This window comes from Calidris pugnax, unplaced genomic scaffold, assembly GCF_001431845.1.
Source record: "Calidris pugnax isolate Ruff unplaced genomic scaffold, ASM143184v1 scaffold247, whole genome shotgun sequence".
NCBI lineage: Eukaryota > Metazoa > Chordata > Aves > Charadriiformes > Scolopacidae > Calidris > Calidris pugnax.
In genome coordinates, this window is record NW_015090980.1 from 1,297,438 (window position 1) to 1,319,172 (window position 21,735).

The window sequence follows — 21,735 nt, forward strand, 5'->3', positions numbered from 1 at the left end:
TTTCTTCCACCCCCACCTTTTTCTGCTATTCATTCTCTGGAAGGATTACATTTTAACTGCTAAATGTCAGTAAATGTCAATTTTTCCTTCCACCCCAAAACTTCCATTTTATTATTAAAAGTTCTATGAGGGGAAAATAATCTGTGAGACATCACTGTTTGCAATTTTTCTCTTTTTCTTCTCTCGGATCCATTTAGCATTCAATAAATAGAAACTGTACTTCCGAGGTATGATTTAATTTGCTGTTAATCTTTTTACAAAATACTAAATTTGGAGTTTTCAGTATCTAAATTTTTCATTTAATAGGGCATACATTGAAGAAGAAAAAAACAAAATTGCTTTAAAACTAAAAGAAGTATTTGCATTGAACTTTTTCTGAGACCAAATAGAAGTGTATTATCCCTCTACTCTGTTTCTTCTTTACAGTTGGTATGCTCACCAATTAGTTTTTAGCAATTCCTTTTTTTTTTTTTTACTAGTTATATAGAAATGTAAGCTCTGGTATATTATTTGCATGTCTCCTGTTTTCTGAAGTCATAGATCTTGTTAGCTCAAAAGTAAATACATTGTTTTCCCCTTTTTGCATCTTTGTGTGAGAACACAAGAGCCAAAATTTGTATTATTTAGAAAAAGGGGAACAAATAAACATTAATTACTGAGAACTGTAGCCCACTAGAGGCTTGTTAGTAACCACAAATATACAATAAAATCAAACTTGTAGGATGAGTAACTGAACCAAAAATGTCAGATTCCTTTCTGTCTTTTTTTTCTGAAAGGTCTGTTGGAGTTTGGCTTGAAATAGGAATTCAGTTTTGGCCTTATATTTATTTTCCCACTGTCTGTGAAAACAGAAGTCAATAAGCATTGCCATTTTCAGGAAATACTCAGACTTCCATGCATAATATAAATCAAGGATATAGGGAAAATCAGTCCCAAAATAGACGGCCTGGTACTTCTGCAGTTCAGCATAACTTCCAGGGTGGCACCTCCTCCCAAAGGGCTCCTCCGGTGAGGTGACCCAGCGCAGGAGCAGGTAAGTTGATCAGGATGACATGGGATGGTGACCCCCCCAGATGATAAGGATGTGCCCAACTCAAGCTCTCGGCATGAGGGCTGTAGCCTGGAATCAAATGTAGCTCTCAAAGACTCTCCGTAACCTGAAGTTACAGCATCTCGTTCTGCGCTAGGGTAAGGATGTGCATAGTGCTGGTAGCCAGCTGAGAGAAAACAGGAGCCAACTGTTAGCACTGCCTTCCAGGGAGCTTGGCTGCTCCAAGAGCTGCTTCTACACATTGTACATCAGCCTCCTGCCCCTTTCCTGCTCTTGAATTGGGGTCTCTCTCTGCTGCAGCAAGAGACATAAGCATTATAGAAAAACTAGCATAGAATCGGCCAAATGCTCTCAGACATCTTTAGCTTTGTTGTGTTTATTTAAAATTCTGTTCTATTCTTAAAATGTAATTTGTTGTTAATTGACCCAAAAGTAAGGAAGCGTGAAATAAGTATCTTCTAACTTCACTCATTTTATTGTCTAACTTCACTCATTTTATTGTTAGTTTGAAATGGAAGAATAGGAGGCAGCAAATTACTTATCCACGGACTTTGTGCAGCAAAGAAATAAGGGATGCAAATGATCTAGTGTTGCCCAGTGGAACTGAGGAAATTAAAACCAGCTAATAAGTGTACTGGAATTGAAAGATAGACATAATGACCATTGCTGAAAGAGGAGAGCAATCGGATGAATCTAAGAATTATAGATTTTATGATATTAATTAAAATAAACCAAAATCAGAGGTAGGAAAAACTCAAGTTATTTTAAAAGCAATGTAGTGACACAATTTTGTATAATATAATGGAGAAACAAAGACAGTGCCTGGTTATGATTATTGAATTTAGCAGGCATTAATAAAGTTAGAAAGGCTTTGGCTCTTTACTACAGCCAGTCGTCCTAGAAAAATGAGGCTGAATTTGAACAAAGCAAATGATGACATTCAGGTAAAAGATGCTGAGGGTTCTGTTAAGTCGTTGCTTCCTCTGTTTTGGTAAATGATTTTCAAGAAGTAAAAGGTACAGAATAATAACAGTCAAGGAATCAATGCAATGTGACAAAATCAAAACAAAGTGGAAGACACACGGTTGTCCAGAAGAGGGGAGAAATAGGCAGAAGTAGAATACTGAGAATGATGCAGACTGATCGCTGAGTGTAAGTGTATTCCTTTTGGGGATTAATTAACAACAGCACAGCAGCATATAAAAAGTTAAAGAACTTACTGTGCAGCTGCACTGGGAGACACTCAGTTATATTTGGTGCATCAGGGTTCATCCGATTTGTTACAGTAGTGCTGGTGTTGGAACTACTTAGTGCATGGACAGAACCAGTATGTGCACCCTGCAGATTTCGGCGTGGTGACAGATAGTGGCTATCAGGAAGGATGGGGAGACATCAACTATCCGTGTTGCTCTAAGACTAGATTGTTCTGGATAATGGGTACTTGCAAGGGTGAGCACTGATGAAAGCTGAATATATATAGTTTGAAGACAGCATCAGGAAAAGGCATCTCAGATAAAATACAGATGTAATTAGCTTCTCAGGCGGTATCAGAGTTAATTGTGGAAACAAAAATAACTTCCAAAGTCATTGTCCTTGCTCAAGCAAAGTATTTCTTAAGTTAAGAGAGCAGTTTATCTTCGTGAAGATATCAGGACTGTGACTAATGTGATAAATCTTGTATAAAAAGAAAAAAATAGATGTCAGGAAAAATGCTGATATTGTGAGGTCAGTGCTATGAGTGCTCTTACCAGGGAACTCGCTGTGCCCCTGGAGAGACGCAGAATTGGGCTGGGCAAAGCACTTCCCCATAGGCAGGGCTCAGCTTGGCTTCTTGGTGGGATTGCCTGGATCTACACGGCCTCTCTCATCTTAATATTCTGACAGGCTTGAAGGATGGTATTTCCTGTGCTTGAACAGAAATAGTTTTGCAAGAATTGTTTTGACAGAAATTTTTCAACCATTTCCAGTAATAAGACTAGAGGAAAAAAATGTTTTGTCTACATAAAATACAAATCAAGTTTCTAGTGATTTGCCTGTTACTTGGATTTGAAGTTTATTGAGGGGTGAATTTTATTCTAGGAGTGTCTTGCCCCGTCACCCTTAAAATCATCCCAAGTTCAGCCAAATTCTAAATCTTTAATGGTCAGTAGAGACGTGTTCAGTTTAACAGCTGACTTCCCCAAAGGTCCATTTGCAGTGGGAATGCCACGGGCTACAGTGGAGCAGGTATTTTCCAGGGATTGAATCCCTGCGCAACTGAAATCTGTGTCCCAGCTGTGGACACAGGTGCTAAGAGATGCGGTCTCCAGATTTGGTCCCAGAGGAGAGAAATGGCAAGCTGAGGGGTGGAGATTCAGGAAGGGGGAGAAAAGTAGCTGGAGTGTGGGATTTGGAGGTAGAGAAACAGCCCACAGGAACCAAGGGAGAGCTGACTGAGTGAGGTATTAGTTACAAGGGGTGGGAAAAGAGCTCATTGGGTGATGGGGCTTGGTAGGAGAACATGATAGGAATAAGGCAAGGGTCAGAGGTGGAGGTGGGACCAGCAGGAGAGTTGGGTTGGGTTGGGTTGCTTTTTTCCAGAAGATAAATAGCTGCCTAGCATAGAGCTCACCCCTCCAGGCAGGACTGCATCCCAGAATCTCCTAGTTTCCTGGTTTCTCTCCAGTCATTAAGTAGCTGTAAAACTCATTGGTATGACATCTTTTACACCCTCTTGTTTATCTGCAATTGTTATATTCTATGTTATTGTCATTAGCTACTTTTTATAGCTAACGGCAGAGATCTGTGCAGTAGACCTGAGCTTTAACCTGCAGGTTAAGGCATGAGGGTGACCAGTATGAAGATGTGTAAGGGGATTTGTTATTTTCAGAGTTGTTTTGCTGTTGCTAAAAAAAAAAAAACCCAGCCCAAGACTCACACCACAAAACTAGACAATCTCACTCACATACACACAAAACTCCTTCCTAAAGTAACAGGTTTGGGTTGGGAAACTGTTTTCATTCAGTGAATGTCTTCATTCAGAATCCCTGCTCTGAATATTCTTTGAGTATCTTACACTCTATTTTTTACCACCTTTCAGCCTTTTTCACTGCACAGACAAAATTATTAGGTTGTTAAATGCTTGGTTTCAATAGCTGGTTTCATATTCAGTATATGGACAAGGCTTCTTCAGTTTGTTCTAGACCTACTCTGAAAAGAATTTTTTTCACTTCCTCCTGGTTGTGCTTTGTGGTGTTCTCACTATAATGCCTGGATCACCGTTAATTTCACAATGTTGCTTTAAGGTAGATTTGTATTGTCCCTAATTCACATATGAGGAGCAGAGAAATAGGATAGACTTAGAAAAGTATCCACTTAATTTTGGGAGCTCCATTTGAAATATCTGGGATGAAGGTGGCTTGTTTTTTGGGTTCTCCCCCCCGCCGTTTAACTCCAGCCAAGCGTTTTAGACCCAAGCTCTGTTGCAGTTGGGAGAACCCAGGACTTTTGTAAATGAGGCGGCAGTTTAGGCTTGTAAGAAATGAGGTGTAGGCCACTAGTGACTACCTATTTGGCTTGGTTGACTTTCTAAGACGTTGCATAAGACATCAGAAAGGGACAAGAGTAGAATCCAGATTTCTGAGAGTAGCATTCAGCTGTGGTAACCACAAGACCCTTCTTTCTTACATTACACTTTCCAGTTTCTATGTAAAATGAAGAGGAGGTGGGAGAGGCTGCAGATAGCAGTTCCTGTCACTCCGCATCCTGACTTGCATCCCGATGTGGTTCAGGCTGTACTCTCTCTGTTGCAAGGATGAAGTTGAAGAAGGAGGAATAGTGTGAAATAATACTGTGTTTAATAAATACATACAAAGGAAGCAGTATTCAGGTTAATCACATGCCTTAATCTTGGAAGTCACTGATGTTAGAAGATCTAAAAGGGCAATTTTAATCATATTATGAAATCCGTATTTTCTTTTTATTAATTATCACAGAAACCTGTTGATAGCAAGAACAAGATAGTCATCTTTCCTTTTTATCTGCAACATTTTATTTATTACGTATTTATTGAGGGGATATTAAATGGCTCAGACAAAACAATTTAGAGAAATAACAGAATGATGAAATTGGTTAGTTATGCTGTATGCATGGAATTTATATTATGAGGATTTATTACAGCCTCTGTCATGTCTCTGTTGGAGGTTCTCAAACAATTTGTGCCAAGAGCACTCCGTTGCAGTACATGAGGAAAGTGACATCCAGAGACAGCTTTTGTCCCAAAAGAAGTCTGTGACCTAGAAAAGGATCTGAGATTTGTGAATCCAGTCCCTTAAGGGCAAGGGCATAGACTCTTACCCTGCCATAGCAGTTCATAGAGGCAACAAGTGTATTTAAATAATTCTGACAGAAAAATCCATGGTGTAATCTTACAGGCGCTTTCCAGGGCCAGGAACTGCAGAAACCTTGCACTCCGTGCAGCATGTGAAGACTGTATCACACAACAGCTCTCAATAAACAATTCTCAGAGATTCAGCTGCTGGTAGGGTTATTTTTACTTCTACTATCAATCACTTCCAATAAAGTGTCACTATTCTTCCTCTTTCACTGAAGCCTTTCCAGTGAAAACTGCAACTTGGGCCTTGCCTGCTGTAATGCTGATTTTTTTTAATTTTATTTTTTTCAGGATTATGCAAATACAAGCATTCAGCTTTCATTTCTTTTTCTTCAGTTTGTTTTACAAAAGTTACCTCATTTGCCTTGGCTGGGTCAGAACTTGAGGGTTTTGAACTGCTGTGTGGTTTCTTTTATAGGCACTTGTAGGTGCGTGTGTGGTGGTTACAACAAACACTGCAACTGGTCCTGGTGGGATAATAACCTATACAGGCTGCATTTTCCCTTTTAATTTCTAGTGGCATGCCTTTGACAGCTTAGCTGTGTAGAAGAATATTAATGTACCTGAAAAATCCAAACATCACTTAGAGTTTTTAAACCCACAGCCCTGTGTGTTCTGAGCAGCGAGAAGAGCCCACATTTTGTGTCCCATATCGTGGGCTGAGACAGAGGGAGGGAAGACACAGGATTGTGCATGTGATACCTGCTTTCTTCCATGTGTTAAATTGGTGGGACTGCCTCAGTGAGCTTCTGTGCTAGCTTTACCCAAATAATAAAAACTTGGACAGTCTGAGCTAAAGGTGCACTAAATAATAGACACACTGAACACAGTTGATTATTGATAATAAGGAAATCTATGGCAAGAGTATTTACAGGCTAACAGCATGGACACTGGCAAAGATAGAAAGAGTGATTATTGACTGGATGTCCTGAATTTTGGGACCAGCAACAGCAAATGTTTTTTGAAAGGTTTTCATAGTCAGAGGAAAGGATGTTATCAAACATGGCCTAGATGAAATTTAGACTGAGGGGAACTGCAAGAACCTACAGCACTGTAGAGTATTTATAATCTAGAAATCTGTAACCTTTAGATTTGATAGTATCTTTGCAGAATGGAACCTTTAAAGTTCACCTTTGAAGTACCAGAGAGCACTGCTGGATCCTAGGATTTAAATATCTTTCCCTGGCTTTTGCCAAGTATTTGTTGGGTTTTGTCCCTTTTGCAAGGTATGTAAGACAAGTGGATCACTGTATCTTCGAGACACAAAGCTATTGCATGTATTGCAAAACAGCAGGGGATTCATGGGCAAGACCTGCAGGGTTATCCAGGGGAACAGAGCTCAGAGGGGGGTGGCAGATGTTCCAAGGACATGGAGGCTGTGCAGCCTTAAAAGTTGCAGCTGGGCATTTTTCAGGCAGACCAAGAGGTGGGACCACGGATTGTGGCTAAATGTCACAATTTCAAGCTCCCAGATGTGCATCTAAAGGAGGAGGATGAGGTCTGTTCCTCACTTCATTTGATGCACATTCTTGGATTGGTTTTTTTTTAGTTCAGCTTTCCCAAATAATTGCTTTATTCAGATCTGCAGCTGTGTGCTGTATAACCTTTCATCCGACTTGTAACTGTGAGCATGGGCCCTCCTTAGCTGTACTGAACCTATCAATAAGGTGGGTTGCTTTTGGGTTTGGGTTTTTTTTTGGTGCTATTGTGTTGTAGCCAGAATTGTGGTCACAAAAAAGATGCACTCAGTCATTTGAGTAAGCATCCAGACTTCAGTCATGTTTCTGCAGCCAAGCATTATTTCATCTTTCTCAAAAGGCAAGAGAATTTTTTCCTTCTGATACAGAGGCTGAAGCAGCCTTTATGAGAAATTGCCTTGGTGAGCGTGTTGCAGAGTTATGAAAAGGCTTCACTTTCATATTCCAGCTCCCACGTTCTTGTTGTTTTTTCACCGAGGGCTCACAGGGATAAATGAGTGAAATGGGCAGAGGTATTTGTGTAACACTCCTTTGGGAAATGAGGAATAATGGTTTTCCAGTAGTGCTTGCTATGTCAGCCTGCACTGTAGAAAACTAAGCGCAGCTCTTGCGTGGCATCTCTCAGAGACCCCATGAGTCTGAGACCCCTCAGAGTCCTGGTGCACAGCTCTCCACTTCTGCCAGCACTTGTGAAACTTGTCTTATGGGTGTCTGGTTTTGTCAGGTCTCTCTGAATGCCCTTCACACTGCCTGTAATTAGTGTGTGTATCCCTGAGGAGGTTTTCCTGCTTTTCCTTTTGTGCTAATTGTTTTTAGAGATACCTCCCGTAAAACTGAACAGGAAATGATATTTTGACTGCAGGAAAACTTTATCAAAAACAGAAATTTACATTCTCCACATTTAGAAATACCCAGGAACTTCAAAAACTCATGAGAAGTGAGAATAGCCATATCCAACCCAAAATAGACTGTTTCCTCTCAGCTGGGATCTGAGAAATTGAGGGCTGTGTCCGTACTTTGCTAACTTGTGTGTCAATAGTGGAAAATGGGAGACATAGCACACTGGAGACAAGCAAGAAGCTCTCTGTAAGAGTTGTAAGGACTCAGGTAGTGAAGACCCTGATCTCATTGAGGCAGAGTGAGGATCTGGAAGTGGATTTCTGCCCTCAGACTTAATAGGCAAATCAGCTGTTGGCTCTCTGGTATGTAAATACAGGGTCTCTTGGTGGTTTTGAATGGTGGCTCTCTCCAGGATCTAAGAATACTTTTCCACCAATCTGTTGTATATTTTCATGTGGAACCTTTTAGTTTTGACTAAAATAGTTCTAATCCTGTAGTTGGAGATAGAGCTTTGATGAGAGATAGAGCTGACAGATAATTATGAATTCTGGTAGAGACCATGTTCAAAATGCTGCAGCTTTTCGTTCAGAATAGTCAACTGCTAAGAAGAAACCAAGACTTCAGGAACTTTAAGGTTTAGTGCATTAAATTTTAAAAAATATCTCCAGATCAAGCCATTGCTGGTATAATCATTTAGTATTAAGTGTTTTGAAAGTGATTGCATTTGAGCTGGTTGAGCCTGTACTGCATAGTTATATGATGAAAGCGATGTATTGCTGTCTTGAGATTCTTTCACTGGACCTTCAGGAGTTCTCCTCCCTCACCCAAAACAGAGCAATGAGAGTCGAGAAGGTTGTGGTGATGGGGGTGCTGAGGTGCTCTTCAGAGCTGGTCTCTTGCTGGTTGTGAGCTGCCCTTCCAACTTTCATTAGTAACTAATGGGGAGCAGAAGGGTCACAAGTGTACCTGTGAATTTGGACCAATAACCCCCTCCTTCATCTTATGAGACATAATTATCAAATGGTGATGCCCAACCCAGAGATGGTTTCTAAAGGTTTTCAAAGTGGCCAGTGCTTGGAAAAATGTTATGTGGCCACGTATAAATAAATGCACAAGCATTTTTGGTGATAGGAGAGGGATTAACCCACGCAAGTTGAAATTGCCACCACCTGACAGGTCTTGGATAAAATCCTGCATATTAAGCAGGTATCATCCAGGTCTTGCGGAGTGCTGCATGGTGTTCAAAATCTGCACATTTCCTTCACCCTCGCTGTCTCCACTCGGGGATCCCTCTTCCCGACGGATGGGAAGGGCATCACGGCTGAGTGCCCTCTCCCCTTGCCGCTGCCCGCGGTGAGGCCTTGAATCAGCTCTGTTTGAGGGACCAGCAGCTGCAGCTCAGACAATCTGTTTCTCTGTTAACGTGGCTTTAGTGCGGGTTTGTTTTCCTGATTCCCTGATGTGTCACGTCTAGGAGAATGATACCGGATGGCACATGGCTGCTGTGAAATCATCACCTCAGAAGTCATTAACCCTTTCGTGGGGCAGCTGTTTCCAGGATGCTAAGGTTAGTTGGAATCAGGCAGGTGACTTTAGGCCTGGAAGATCTGAGTCCCTTTTCTGCGTTGCCCCAGCTTTCTCCTCCTCCCCCTTCCTCAAGCCCAGACCTCTCTCCCAGGCACAGTGACTTGTGGAAATGAGCCAGCCTTGCAGTGTGCCACAAGCAGATACTGCTGCAGGGAGAGGGGGGAAAGGACAGTGCCTTAAGAGAGGGGAACGGATGTATGTGTCAGCTTGGAAAGATGAAAAGGATTGAAATTCCTGGAATGATTTTTGTTCAGCAGTGCTTTTGCTACAGTTAATTTTTTTGACCCCTGTGCAGTCCTCAGTGTGGTGCCACTTTAGCCAAGACATCAAAACGTTTGACTTCCAAATATTCTTGTGATCCTCTTCCTCCTCCTCTTGCATGTGTGGTCATGAGGCAGCCAACATGATGCAGGAGCAGAGGGGAAATCTCTTCAGGAATGTGAAGGAAATGCTCTTGATTCTGGCAAAAAAGCACCCTTCCATTTAAGCTGTTCTGCTCTACCTTTGTGGTGGCTGGCTGCTTTCTGTCATCTGGTTGCAGGGAACATGAAGCAGTTCTTTAACATCTGTCAAAGAAATGGAACATGGAAGTCGGGAGGGAGCCCTCTGCTCCCACTTCTCACTCCGCAGCATATCCTGGTATAGGGAGTATCTCCAGGGGGAGATGGTAGCTGGCTAAAACCTGAAATAAAGTGGGCAGCAAAATAGAAAGTTGTTCCCTGCCCTCTGGAGTTCAAGGGAAATACTGTCTGCTTGCCCAGAGTGTCTGGGAGCAGGGACTTGCCCGGGGCTAGCAGAAGTTCTTGGCTGTTGAAGGAGAGCCTCCAGGGGTCTGGTGCTCGACCAGGCCAGGGGCGGTGGGAATCTGAATGGACTGGGCAAATAGCTGAACAGGTTTGGATGAAGAAGAGGAGCTGTGACTCAGGAGGGGTTTAGATTAAAAGGATGAAGCATTTACATGATGTGGGGGTCTTCCTTAAAGGCAGCTTGCGTGTGGTTCTGGACGGAGCTGGGAAGGACTGTTAGGCTGTGTATGAACTGGCAGCTCCCGGTTGTGTTCTAGGAAGTGTGTTTTCCAGTGTCCTGGATATTAAAGAGCACTTAATCAAATAGTGAGTGCTGTAAGGCATTAAGTTGCTTCAGGAGTGTGCTGTGGGGCTCGGGAGAAAAGTAATGTTTTTGATTGCTAGATTCTGATGTCGTTGTGGCAGAGCAGAGCTGTAGCCCTGGGTGGCTCAGCCAGCACACCCAGCAAAATGAATCAATGAGAATTGCAACATAAATAAAAGTTTTACTGCACTGTCACTTGCTTATGTTCACTTCGTCTGTTGAATTCCCTCTTTCCCCAGTTTATTTCTTTCCTTTTCTATGTAGTAGTTTACTTGGCTTTAGAATATATATTCAGACAAAATAAGCACAAGAAGTCTTGGGAGAGCAATTTACGTTCCTCTTTCTCTTAATGGCTTCCTTTACATTTCTAGCCTCTGCTGGATGCTGCCTGGTTTTGTTTCTGTTCACAGGAACACTATTCTCTGTCATGTCTTTTCTGTACATGATAAGGAGTTCCAGGGATCTTCATACCCGATGGACCTTTAACCCATCAACCACTGAGCTGTGACTTCAAAATAGATACAGATCTTTGGTTGAAAATGCTAACAGCAGAGCTTGCATAAATTTGAGTGTGAAAACATACATAGCAGGGATTTGAACCATTAGAGAAATCTTACAGATGTCATTGCTGAAGATTTTAGGGCTTTGTTTCATTTTTGAAGACAAGTCAAGTTCCCACAGGTGACAGCTTTCAAGAGTGAATGTTTGACATTACGCTGGGCAGAGTCACTCCAGTTACATTCCCAAGAGCTGGGTGAAATCCCAGCATCTCTTCTGTGAGGGACGTGAGGTGCAGTTGCTGTCAGTGCCACTGATGTCTGGGATTTAGCAAGTGTCCCCTTAAGGGAATGCTTAAAAGAAGTAGATGAGCCCTGTGGAACGGGAGAAGGAAGATTGGAGAGTTCGTTGTTTATTTCTGGGTTCTTGTGTTTGGATGATTTAGGAATAGTTGAAATGGATGGTGCAGCAGAAAAGAGAGACACTGCTTGGCCTGGTAGGTTACGTGACAGAAAGCAGAAATGACGGTGTAGAGAAATGAAATGTGAAAGGAGAGGAGGAACAGCAATACATCAGAAAGAGCTGGCCTGGGGTGGCGTCTTGCCAAGCTTTGCATGCATGGATGGTAATCTTAAATTCACACAGAAGGGGAGGGAAGTCAGCTAAAAGAGAGTTTAGGTGTGTGGGCAGCGGTAAGAGAGGATGGGTTCTTCATTCTGACTTGCCAAAGGATGGGGCCGTAGAGGACAACATGGCTGCAGTTGTGGGGGGAATCTCATGGAGGTATTAACTGCCAAAAAGTGGGGCTGGGGTGCAGAGCAGAGTGAAAAGACAGATGCATGGAAAGTGCCTACAGCACAAATCTAGCATGTACCCCAGAGAGCCTCTGTGTACTGGGGAAGGATGTCACAGCCTTCCTGGGAGTTCTTGAGTGATTTAATCTTCGTGACTGTAGTCACACATGCAAGAAATCCAGAGAAAGGCTGGGAGGCAGCACGGGCTCCTCTTGGAACTACTGTTATCTGCGGTTAATGAGATTAAACATGTTGCTAATTTTTGCTTCTGCCTTGTTCAGCATTATCACTTCTGTGATAATTTTGATACCACTTACTAGTATGAAGAGTAGGAAAGGGAACATCAGACCTAGATCTTCTCAATACTTCTTTTTTTTCTGGTCTGTGCCTTCTGCTGCATCCTGCTCCAGCAAAGCTGTGCGTTGCCTCACTAAACTTGGTATCATTGTCCAGCTGTTCCACACACCTGTACAGATGGGTTTCAAGGTGGTTAGCACTGAAATAGGCATTTAGCACTCTCTAATGTTTGCTCTTTCCCCTTCTTCCTGTGGAAAATGTTTGTAGAGTGCAATGGCTATTACTACTGTAGTAATTAGGGGCTTTTTGTGTTTGGTGGTTCGGTTTTTTAAAAAAGAAAAACAGAACTCTAAGACTACATCTATAACAAAAATGTCATCTTATTGGGAGGGAGGTTGTTAGGGGTGATTAAAATGGAACTCAGCAACTGTGGCTGACAATATTGGGAAACGTGTGAGAAGGTCACATCCTGGCAGACACACTTTCTATCCCATTTCATGACCTTGAAAAGTGCTGGTCTGTTTTTTGGAGGTATTGCTCCATCACAGTCATTGCACAGGAGAAAGGCACAGGTAAGAAAATACAACTGGAACCTGAAAAAAACAAATGGGTGAGGTTTTTTTTGGCCATAGTTCTTGTGAAAATCTGTGTCTCAGTCTCAGATTGGCTCCGGCTCCGGTAGAGACAAGATGTATTGCTGTGGAAATGTCACTATGGCAAGGGAGCAAAACTGTTGGCCATAGTGTATGTTTCAACGTTTTAAGTGATCTTCTATATGCTTTGATTCAAATATACAAAGGTGTTAGACACCTAGAAGACCAAGATTATGATCTTGAATTTGTTGAGTAGCTAAAGTCAAAGCAGAGGGAAAGTTTGATGGGTTTATGATCTGAGAAGCTGCTGTGGCATTTTATACTGCTGATATTTTCTTAAACAGCAAAGTTTCACAAGCAGGCTCTATTGCTTTTGACCAGGCAAGAATTGAGATTTATGAATTACTGAAGCCAAGTCACCTGAATCCTTGTTATCAGAATTTATGAGCTCAGAGGTGGCAGGAGGGAAATTTTTGTTGAGGGTTTTTTTTCTCCTCTCTTCTTTGTTTTCCTTTTCCAAGGCAAACCTCATATCAGGCACTGGAGTGAAACCATAAAGTAAAAAGTGTCATAATTTTCAGCTGGGGTTTTAGATTTCCTTTTCTTCAACTCAGAAATTTAGGAATTTGGAGGGTTGAACTAGATGATCTCCAGAGGTCCCTTCCAACCCCATGTGATTCTGTGATAAAGTCTGTGAACAGTAAAACCAGATTATTTTAATGACAACTCCATGTTATTGTAGGTATTTATGCCATGTGAGGGTTTGGAAAATTTGGCCTCATGCTGGTTCACCTGAGCACGCTGCAGGCAGAGCAAGGTTGGCACGTCAGGCTGAACTTTCATGTATTTTAGGGGCCACAGCTGCCAGGTGTCCTGCGCTGTGTGCATGTGGGCACTGTAGTCAAAATCCTGCTCCAAGGACGGAGATGATGGCTTTGGTGGTGAAGAGCATCTCAGCACGGAGCAAAGTCCTGTCAAGGTCCTGCAGACCAAAGTTCAGACCTGGAAAGAGAGTGAACACAAATCCCGTGGCTTGCCTGTTTGTCCTGTGTTTCTGCCTATCCCTGGAGAAAAAAGAGGTTTTAAAACGAAGGTAGGAAAGACCTCTAGAGCACTTCCCCATTTTCTTTCACCTCAGATGATACGTATATTAAAGAATCAAGGAAAGAAAGGATGTTTTGTAGTGTGTGTGGGTTTCAGAAAGGGCTTTGCAGCAGGTCTCCCCAGATGCTGAGTATTGACTGCGGGTATTGAATGCAGTTGTCAGCGCTGGCTAAACAGCAGCGTTTGGTGGTAGCAGTTGTCATAAGCGGAAGGTAGAGAGAGGAGCAGATCTCTAAGCCTTCTTGTATAAACAAGCATTTGAGGATGTTTCTGTCTGGAAACAGCGTGTTAGTAGCTGTTGGTGATTTATTTTTCTTTTAAAATACAGTTGCAATATTTTGAATGTAGCTGGTTCGGAGCCTGTCACGACTGAGTATAACTGGGATCTTAAGGTGCCAGTAAGAATTATTTTTTCCATCCAGACAGCAGAGCAAGCACAGTATTAGAATGCAAAGTAATCTTATGGTTGTAACAAAATGCATAGCATGCTTTTTATTTAAATCTATATATACCCCATAGTATTGAATATACAGTCACGTAGATTCATGTAATATTATCAAATTATTTATCAGGACAAGCTAATGGGCGTTTTTTTCTCATTTTTGTGCTTGCCTTCTATGCTAACCTCCAGTGTGCAAGGGGATACGGTTGAAATATATACTGGCCCACTGCTTTGCTATTTCAGCTGTTTTTTGCCATATCTCCACTAACATTTATGAACAAAGACAGTTGACCTTTGCAGAGTGAATGGCTAGATGCATGTGTAATTAGAGAATTAATAGTGGTATGTCTCATTTATTTACCTCAGGTTGTAGAGTCATACTGAATGCCTGGTGGTGATTTGAATACTGCTACAATAAATAAAATTCAGAACCACCCCAATGTTATTTTTGAGAGACCTAATTGATTCACTGCAGGAGGGAGGGAGGCTTGGAGCAAAATAATATTTCTGTGGTGTGTGCTGTCAGGGGATGGAGAAGTAGGACTGCTGGGAGAGCTAAATTCTTCAGCAGATTTGCTCTATGTCCAGTGCGCAAACTCTTACAAAAGAGCACATCTCTCTGTTAACCTATTTTTTTCATCTTTGTCCATTCTGCTCTTTCTTCTGTTTTCCCCTTAAAATGTGTGCTTAAGAAATGTGAAGCCTTGTGTGTCAGCAGGAAATTGGGTTTGGAGTGTGACTGTGACACCACACGCAAGCGGTCCTCTCCGAGTCCTCTCCTTTCTCGCTTCCCCTGGCACGATACCAAAGATCTGGTGTAGCTTTTGGCCGTTTCAGAAGATAAGCCAAGTAGCGGCTGGAAGGCTGGAGGAAAGAGGTGGATAGAGAAGGGTCTCTCCATGCAAACAGTAAACCCCTGGTACTCTTTAGGCTGAGAGAGAAGATTATATACTGCAGGCAGGTGTGCTATGAAATGGGGCTTCTTGGCTCTGCTCTATTATTCCCTTGCAGAAGCCCACCTCTGGGACTGGCTGTCTACCTGACCGCTGAGGGAGGTGCCAGTTAATGCCAACTGTGGTAGCAGCTTGGACAGCTCTGCAGGAATTGGGATGACAGTTTCAATGAAGCCTCCAAGCAGATTTAATTTCTAATAGCCTAAGCTGGATTTGAAAAAAAAAAAAAGCAGAAAAGAGAAAGATTTAGTGACGACCCACCTGTGCCTACCCTGGTTTTATCCCTTGTCTATTGACTGATGCTTCAGTGCTAAAAAATTCCAGCAGAAATCTATTCTATTTTTTATTTTTTAAAAAATTCAGTGCTTTCTTTGAGATTTGCATGTGTGGATTTCCCTGCTTGCTGGGCTGCCACCACAAAAAGACATGTTTCTTGCTGCAGCTTGACTGAGTGGCAGTGCTGATGCGTGAAGAAGAAAACCTTGATGATTTCAATTCCTTTAGCGTTCTAACACAAACCATGGCCTTATCCCTTTTGAAGAGATCTGGGAACAGATAAAGATTGTTAACACTGAATTAATAGATGTAGTGCAAATAATCAGGATGTAGTAAAAGACAAAATGTCCAAAACCATAGTGATAGCTCTTTTTTTCCCCCTCTCTTCTTTTTGTTGCATAGAGGAGGGAGGAGATGAAAGAAACATTATCCAAGACTCCTTTTGCCATCAACCCCTCTTGAATAAAGAAATACTGGAAGAGCTGCTCTGCAGCAAATGGTGTTAGTTTCTGTGCATCAGCGTGATTTTAGATTCCAAGGCTTATTTGTAGGATTCAGCATTTTTGTAACAGCTACATGCAAAGAGGAAAGGAAGCAAAAGAAGTTAGACATTATCCACTTATGCCTGGGCAGAGACATTTTTTCCCAGCTAGAAAAATAAATAAAGCTATATTTAAATGCCTATTCATTGGTATAACATGTTGAGGACCCCTAGAACTGAAAGTTTCTGCTGGTCCCATTTCTGTTTTAATAATGGGAAGCCTTCTTGTGAGGAAAATAGCATAGAGTTTATAAAACTGATTGTCTATTGAAGGAGAGTTCAGATTCTGGAATTGGTGCAAGTAAGTAAAAGATGCTTGCAGTGTCAGATGCTGCTTTCATGAGCCACGTGCAGTAAATGAGAACTGAGCCTGTGACAGGTCTAATCTGAGCACCACAACTGTTTGGAGCAAGGAGGAACTGCTGAAGTTTAAAATAAATAAAAAGGCATATGTGGGGGTCTTAATACTCTATGTAGGGAACAGATAGCAGGTGTAATAGTAATCTGTGTAATTTGCTAGTGCATATTAAAGAGAAGGTCACACAGAGAAGTCATTGCTTCCTATCCTCAGCCTGATTGGTACCTGTGCCCATGGATCTCTTCTCTCCTTGTTGTTACACTTGCAGAGTCCAGAAAATCACTCGCTGCTCCCTGGAGTCCTTAGAAGGCTATTTCCTGTATAGATCAGGCCATTAAGGTATGAGGGTTCCTGCTGTCCTTCCTTGCTTACACTACACTGAATCGATAGCAAAGCAATTAGAAGATACTGTGTCACTTTTTAGTCTCTTTTTTTTTCTTTTTTTTTTTTCCTATCAAGAAATTCTGCCCAGGGAGAAATTTCACAGAGCTGGCCTTCCATCCTGCACTTCAGAATTTGTTTTGTTTTGCAGGCATTTGCTAACCTGAGTTAGGCCATTACCCCAGAATTTAGAGTTCAGGCCTCTTTCCACCCCCAGCCTGTGAATAAGCCGGGCATCCTGGAGCATCTGCTGACATCTGTCCTGTTTTGTTCCTCCAAAGCAGGCACAGCACACCCATGGCACAGCTCCCTTCCCTCTCCAGCTTTTTCCAGATACCGAGGAGAGTTGTGTGAATCACTAGGGGTTAGGGCTCTAGAGCACTTGCACTTTCTTGCCTTCCATTGCCTCTGTTTTTGGTGATGTCCCTGTGAATACTTGCTTCGTCTGCTTCTTCTAGGCAGTGGTTCAGTAATGCTGAGCTCCAGCAAAATTACAGTTTTCTGCTGTGCAGCTCCTGTTTCAAACTGTGTTTCCTGACCACAGACAGGGGCATGCCCTCCCTGTCATGCTGAGGCTGCTCTGCAGCATGTGTTGGATCCCTGGCTGCATGAAAAACTGGGAGGTGTGGCATGTTTCTTGGGTTTGTCTTGTTTTGAAGTTAGGACGGTTCATGATGCTGCCCACAGCCCATCGTGGCAAGCTGTAACTCAGCTGAGCCGTGTGGGACCTCTGAGGGGATGACTTGGGGCTCCTTGAGCTGATCCTGTTTGACAAAGCTGCTCTTTCCTCAAACCAGTGTGAACCAGCAGCCCTGGAAAACTTACCTGGAACTCCAGGTTTGTTCACAACTGCCTCTGCACTTCTGTAGAATGTCAGGGGAACCTGGTCATAGTCTTATCAAAGCAATTGCAGGAGTGGAAGCACAGTCTGTCTTCATTCCTCAGGCTCAGGAAGATGGCAAAATGTCCATTTATGGGTTTTGTAAGTTTAAGTTTAATGACAGGGCTAGAATTTCAGTCTGTATTTCTAAACCATCACCTAAATTCTGTAGAAATTGGTGCTTTCAACCCTGCCTGGCTTTCGTTTTACAGGTGTCTGCGTCTCTAAGATGTCTTAGAAAGTAGTTATGGCTTCCAGTTTTAGACATAAGGAAAAGATTGAATTTATTTTTAAGGCTCAGAAGGAGAAATTCAAAGGTTAACAGTTGGATGATATATCAGATGTTGCTTGCTATGTGTATCTGCTCTTTATTTTTGCATTTCCTTTGCTTCTCCAGGTGTCATCTTGACATGAGTACATTCAAGCTTGGCACAAAGGAGTATATGAAACTTGCTTGTAGGGGTGGAGAAAAGAATCTGCAGCATCCTTATGTGTATCAAAATGCCTTGTAAAAGCTCTTTAAAGAGTGAGAATTCAATTCTGTGAAATAGTTTTGATGAGCACTTGGTACAAACATGAAAAACGTCATCTCTGCACTCTGTGCAAGCACAATATACACACATTATAGAGCAATTAACATTAGTAAAGAGACTGGTTATGTCTAATTAGTAGCACAGGATAGGTGAGAAGGTTTTTGAAGTGTCCTGCTCAGAAGTGGCATTAATCCAGTAATATCCAAGCAGTAAACTCTGTAATGCTTTTCCAAACGGCCTGGTTAGTCCTGAGGGTGTTTGGGCTTTGATGTGGCACATGTAATTTAATGAACTTTTAAAGAGACCTCCAGGCAACAGCCCAAACTCAGAAGGGCAGAGGGGAAAATGCTGATGGACAGTCCTACTGAGCTAGAACACAGAGGCTGTGAACGAAAAGCTGCTGAATGGGCTGGTGGCTGAAAGAAGGAAAGCAACTGCTCTTGGACTCGCTAATGGGCTTTTTGTCCAAACTGGAGCCATCTCTTTCTTGAGGAAGTTATTTGTGTTGGAAATCAGGCCACAGCCAGGCTGGAGCAGGAAGGAAGAGGCGGATAGTTAGTGATCTCAAAAGGGTGTGCTCTGGCTGCAGAACGACAGCTGTGGAAGAAGTAGGTTGGCTGGGAGGGCATTGAACTTGGCAAGAAAGCTTCTCCAGCTCCTTGGACCACCGAAAATCTGGCGTCATGCTGGAGCCTTTGGGGCAGAGCTGAGGGGGCTGCAGGGTGGTCACGGCGGCGGGGCTCGCTGCCCGTTCAGCTGAGGAGCCAGCAGCCCTCCTGAGCCTGCTCGTCCCCTCCCGCAACCTCTCTCTGCTTCACAAAAATACAAAAATGTGCACTTGGCAGAGGAACACTTGTCACCCTTTTCCTGTTCCTAGCCTGAAAAAGAAGAGAAGCCTCTTAACCTTCTGTCCAGTAGTTCCCGAGTGCTTTCCCAGCATTTCATAAAGTGTTACAGGCCTTTCCTGCTACCTTACTGTGTCTGGGTTGCTGAAAGGCATGTTCAAGCAGCAAAGAAGTGTAAGGTTTTTTTTTCCAGTGATGCAAATTGTCTTTATTGGAGTCAATAAAGAAACCAGAATTTGCTACTTCCTTCCTGTGACCTTCAAATCATGTGTTTCCCTGTATGGAGAGGTGCCTGCATCATCGGTTGTGCCGTAGCTTGGGGATTGGATGGAAAAGCGATCTCATTTTCTTGGGCTGATTCATAGGTCCCTAATGACAGGTTACATGTTAATACTTGTTGTCAGCAATTATCATTAGTTGTGTTTTGGCTGGAACCTGATAGCAAACACAAGTGAGAAGAGCTCCAGGCTAAGGCCTGGTAGTGCAGCAGTGATACTTCTTGTTTGCCTGTTTGAAAACAGTTCCCCATGGTTGTTGTAGTCCTTTTCCAAGACGAACGGATCAGAGGTGATTGCTCTTTGCTTGTTTTTTGTTCTGTTTCAATGCTTTATCGGGTTTGTTGCTGCTCCATCGTGACAATGATTATTACTACTGGGCACAAAGCATAGCATCGGGTTTGTTGCTGCTCCATCATGACAATGATTATTACTACTGGGCACAAAGTATCAAGCTCAGGCCGCAGCCATATTGTGTAGGAGCTGTATAAATATGCTGTAGAGAGGGAGTCTCTGTCACAAAGTGTTAATGGTGTCTAGAGAGACAAGGCAGAGAAGAAAAGGTGTGATTTAGCAAAGTGCCCCTGTTGCGCAAAAACTCAGTTGGAGAGTCCGACACAGAGCAGTTCTTCAAGTGGGAAGGGACACATTTCTTGTGTACAAGGTTGCAGGATCAGGAAAGATGAGCTCTTACCTCCCTTCCAGAGATTAGCGCCTTTAAAATAAGTTTGCCTTGCATGTGACAGAAAGTTCAAGCATCTAGATAGTCAAAGGTCCCTTTCTGACCCTGATGGTGTTAGAAATTTGTGTAGTATTTAAGCAGCACATTCAGATTTCCTGTGAAAATCCATATTGTTTTAAATCTCACTGAACTTTAAGGATTTGCATTGCACCTAAAAGTCTCTTCTTCCAGCAGCTGGGGGGTAGGTGGGAGGCTCCTTAGCAGAGGGATTCTCCTCTGTTTGTAAGTACTGCAAACAAGTAGACAAGTAGGGAAAAAAAATTGCTCTTTCCTATCCAGTGGTGGGTGAGGTAGTTCTGTGTCCATCTCAGATTCCAAATCTCTCCTCACTGCCCATCGAGCTCTTTCCAGTTCCAAGGACCAATTGTTTCTCTGTTCCTCGATCTAGGAAGCTGGACAGCCCAGAGATGGTGAAAGTCTTGTGATGGAGTGACGTCCTTTGACTGGAGAAAGTGCTAAGAGTAGCCTTTGCCACCATCTTTGAGCTCAGATACATGTAGGTGCCAATTGAAAGGAGAATTTTGCTGGCTCACTGACATTGCTCTCTCCTATTCCTTTGCAGCTCCTGTATGACAACCCCAAAGCCCGACAGGAAGTAGAATACCATTGGCGAGCATCAGGATGTCCCCACATTGTCCATGTCCTGGATGTTTATGAGAATATACATCATGGAAAGAGATGCCTCCTCATTGTCATGGAATGGTATGGACCAGCAGCAGCCTCCCACCAAGCATTGCTCTCTGAGGGGATGGAGGGAGTGGGAGATGTGTTGGCTTAGATGAGGGTTAGGTGACCCTTCTCAGCAGTGCAATTTTGGTTTGCACAGCAAACCTTTTGTTGTCTTTATGGACCTGGTAGGGAAATGTATAGCTGCTCCAGTCACAGAATCACAGAATCTTCATCTTGTGTGATGGAAGAATGAGGAACCTTAACCAGAAAATAAATTTTCCTTGTACTCCATGACAATTGCTCTCATTAAAGCATTGACTAATTAATACAATCTTGAAAGATAGTCACTGCAAATATGATGCACTTTGAGTGTGATTGGTTTCTAACTTCAGCTGCAAATCCTATGATCTGACATGATACTTTTTGCTACTATTTTGACTCCCACTTTTCTTCTTCTCTCCTTGATCTGTAGTACCACAGTTATTGTCTTCACTGGGGACAAATTAGTAATTCTTCTCAGTATCTTTGCTTCCTTCTTTCTTTTTTCTTCATCTCTAACCCTTATATAAAACAAGGTCATTTTTTTTTCTTTTTTTTTTTTCCTATCAAGAAATTCTGCCCAGGGAGAAATTTCACAGAGCTGGCCTTCCATCCTGCACTTCAGAATTTGTTTTGTTTTGCAGGCATTTGCTAACCTGAGTTAGGCCATTACCCCAGAATTTAGAGTTCAGGCCTCTTTCCACCCCCAGCCTGTGAATAAGCCGGGCATCCTGGAGCATCTGCTGACATCTGTCCTGTTTTGTTCCTCCAAAGCAGGCACAGCACACCCATGGCACAGCTCCCTTCCCTCTCCAGCTTTTTCCAGATACCGAGGAGAGTTGTGTGAATCACTAGGGGTTAGGGCTCTAGAGCACTTGCACTTTCTTGCCTTCCATTGCCTCTGTTTTTGGTGATGTCCCTGTGAATACTTGCTTCGTCTGCTTCTTCTAGGCAGTGGTTCAGTAATGCTGAGCTCCAGCAAAATTACAGTTTTCTGCTGTGCAGCTCCTGTTTCAAACTGTGTTTCCTGACCACAGACAGGGGCATGCCCTCCCTGTCATGCTGAGGCTGCTCTGC

At 42.7% G+C, this 21,735-nt stretch overlaps 1 protein-coding gene across 1 annotated transcript in view; it reads left to right on the forward strand.

Moving 5' to 3' along the window:
• The window catches only part of MAPKAPK3 (mitogen-activated protein kinase-activated protein kinase 3), a 54,124-nt gene that overhangs the window by 12,945 nt on the left and 19,444 nt on the right, over positions 1-21,735 (forward strand). The window contains exon 2 of the mRNA XM_014953504.1: positions 20,513-20,652. Within this exon, the coding sequence (XP_014808990.1) occupies positions 20,513-20,652 (140 nt within the window). The remainder of the gene's footprint in view (positions 1-20,512; positions 20,653-21,735) is intronic.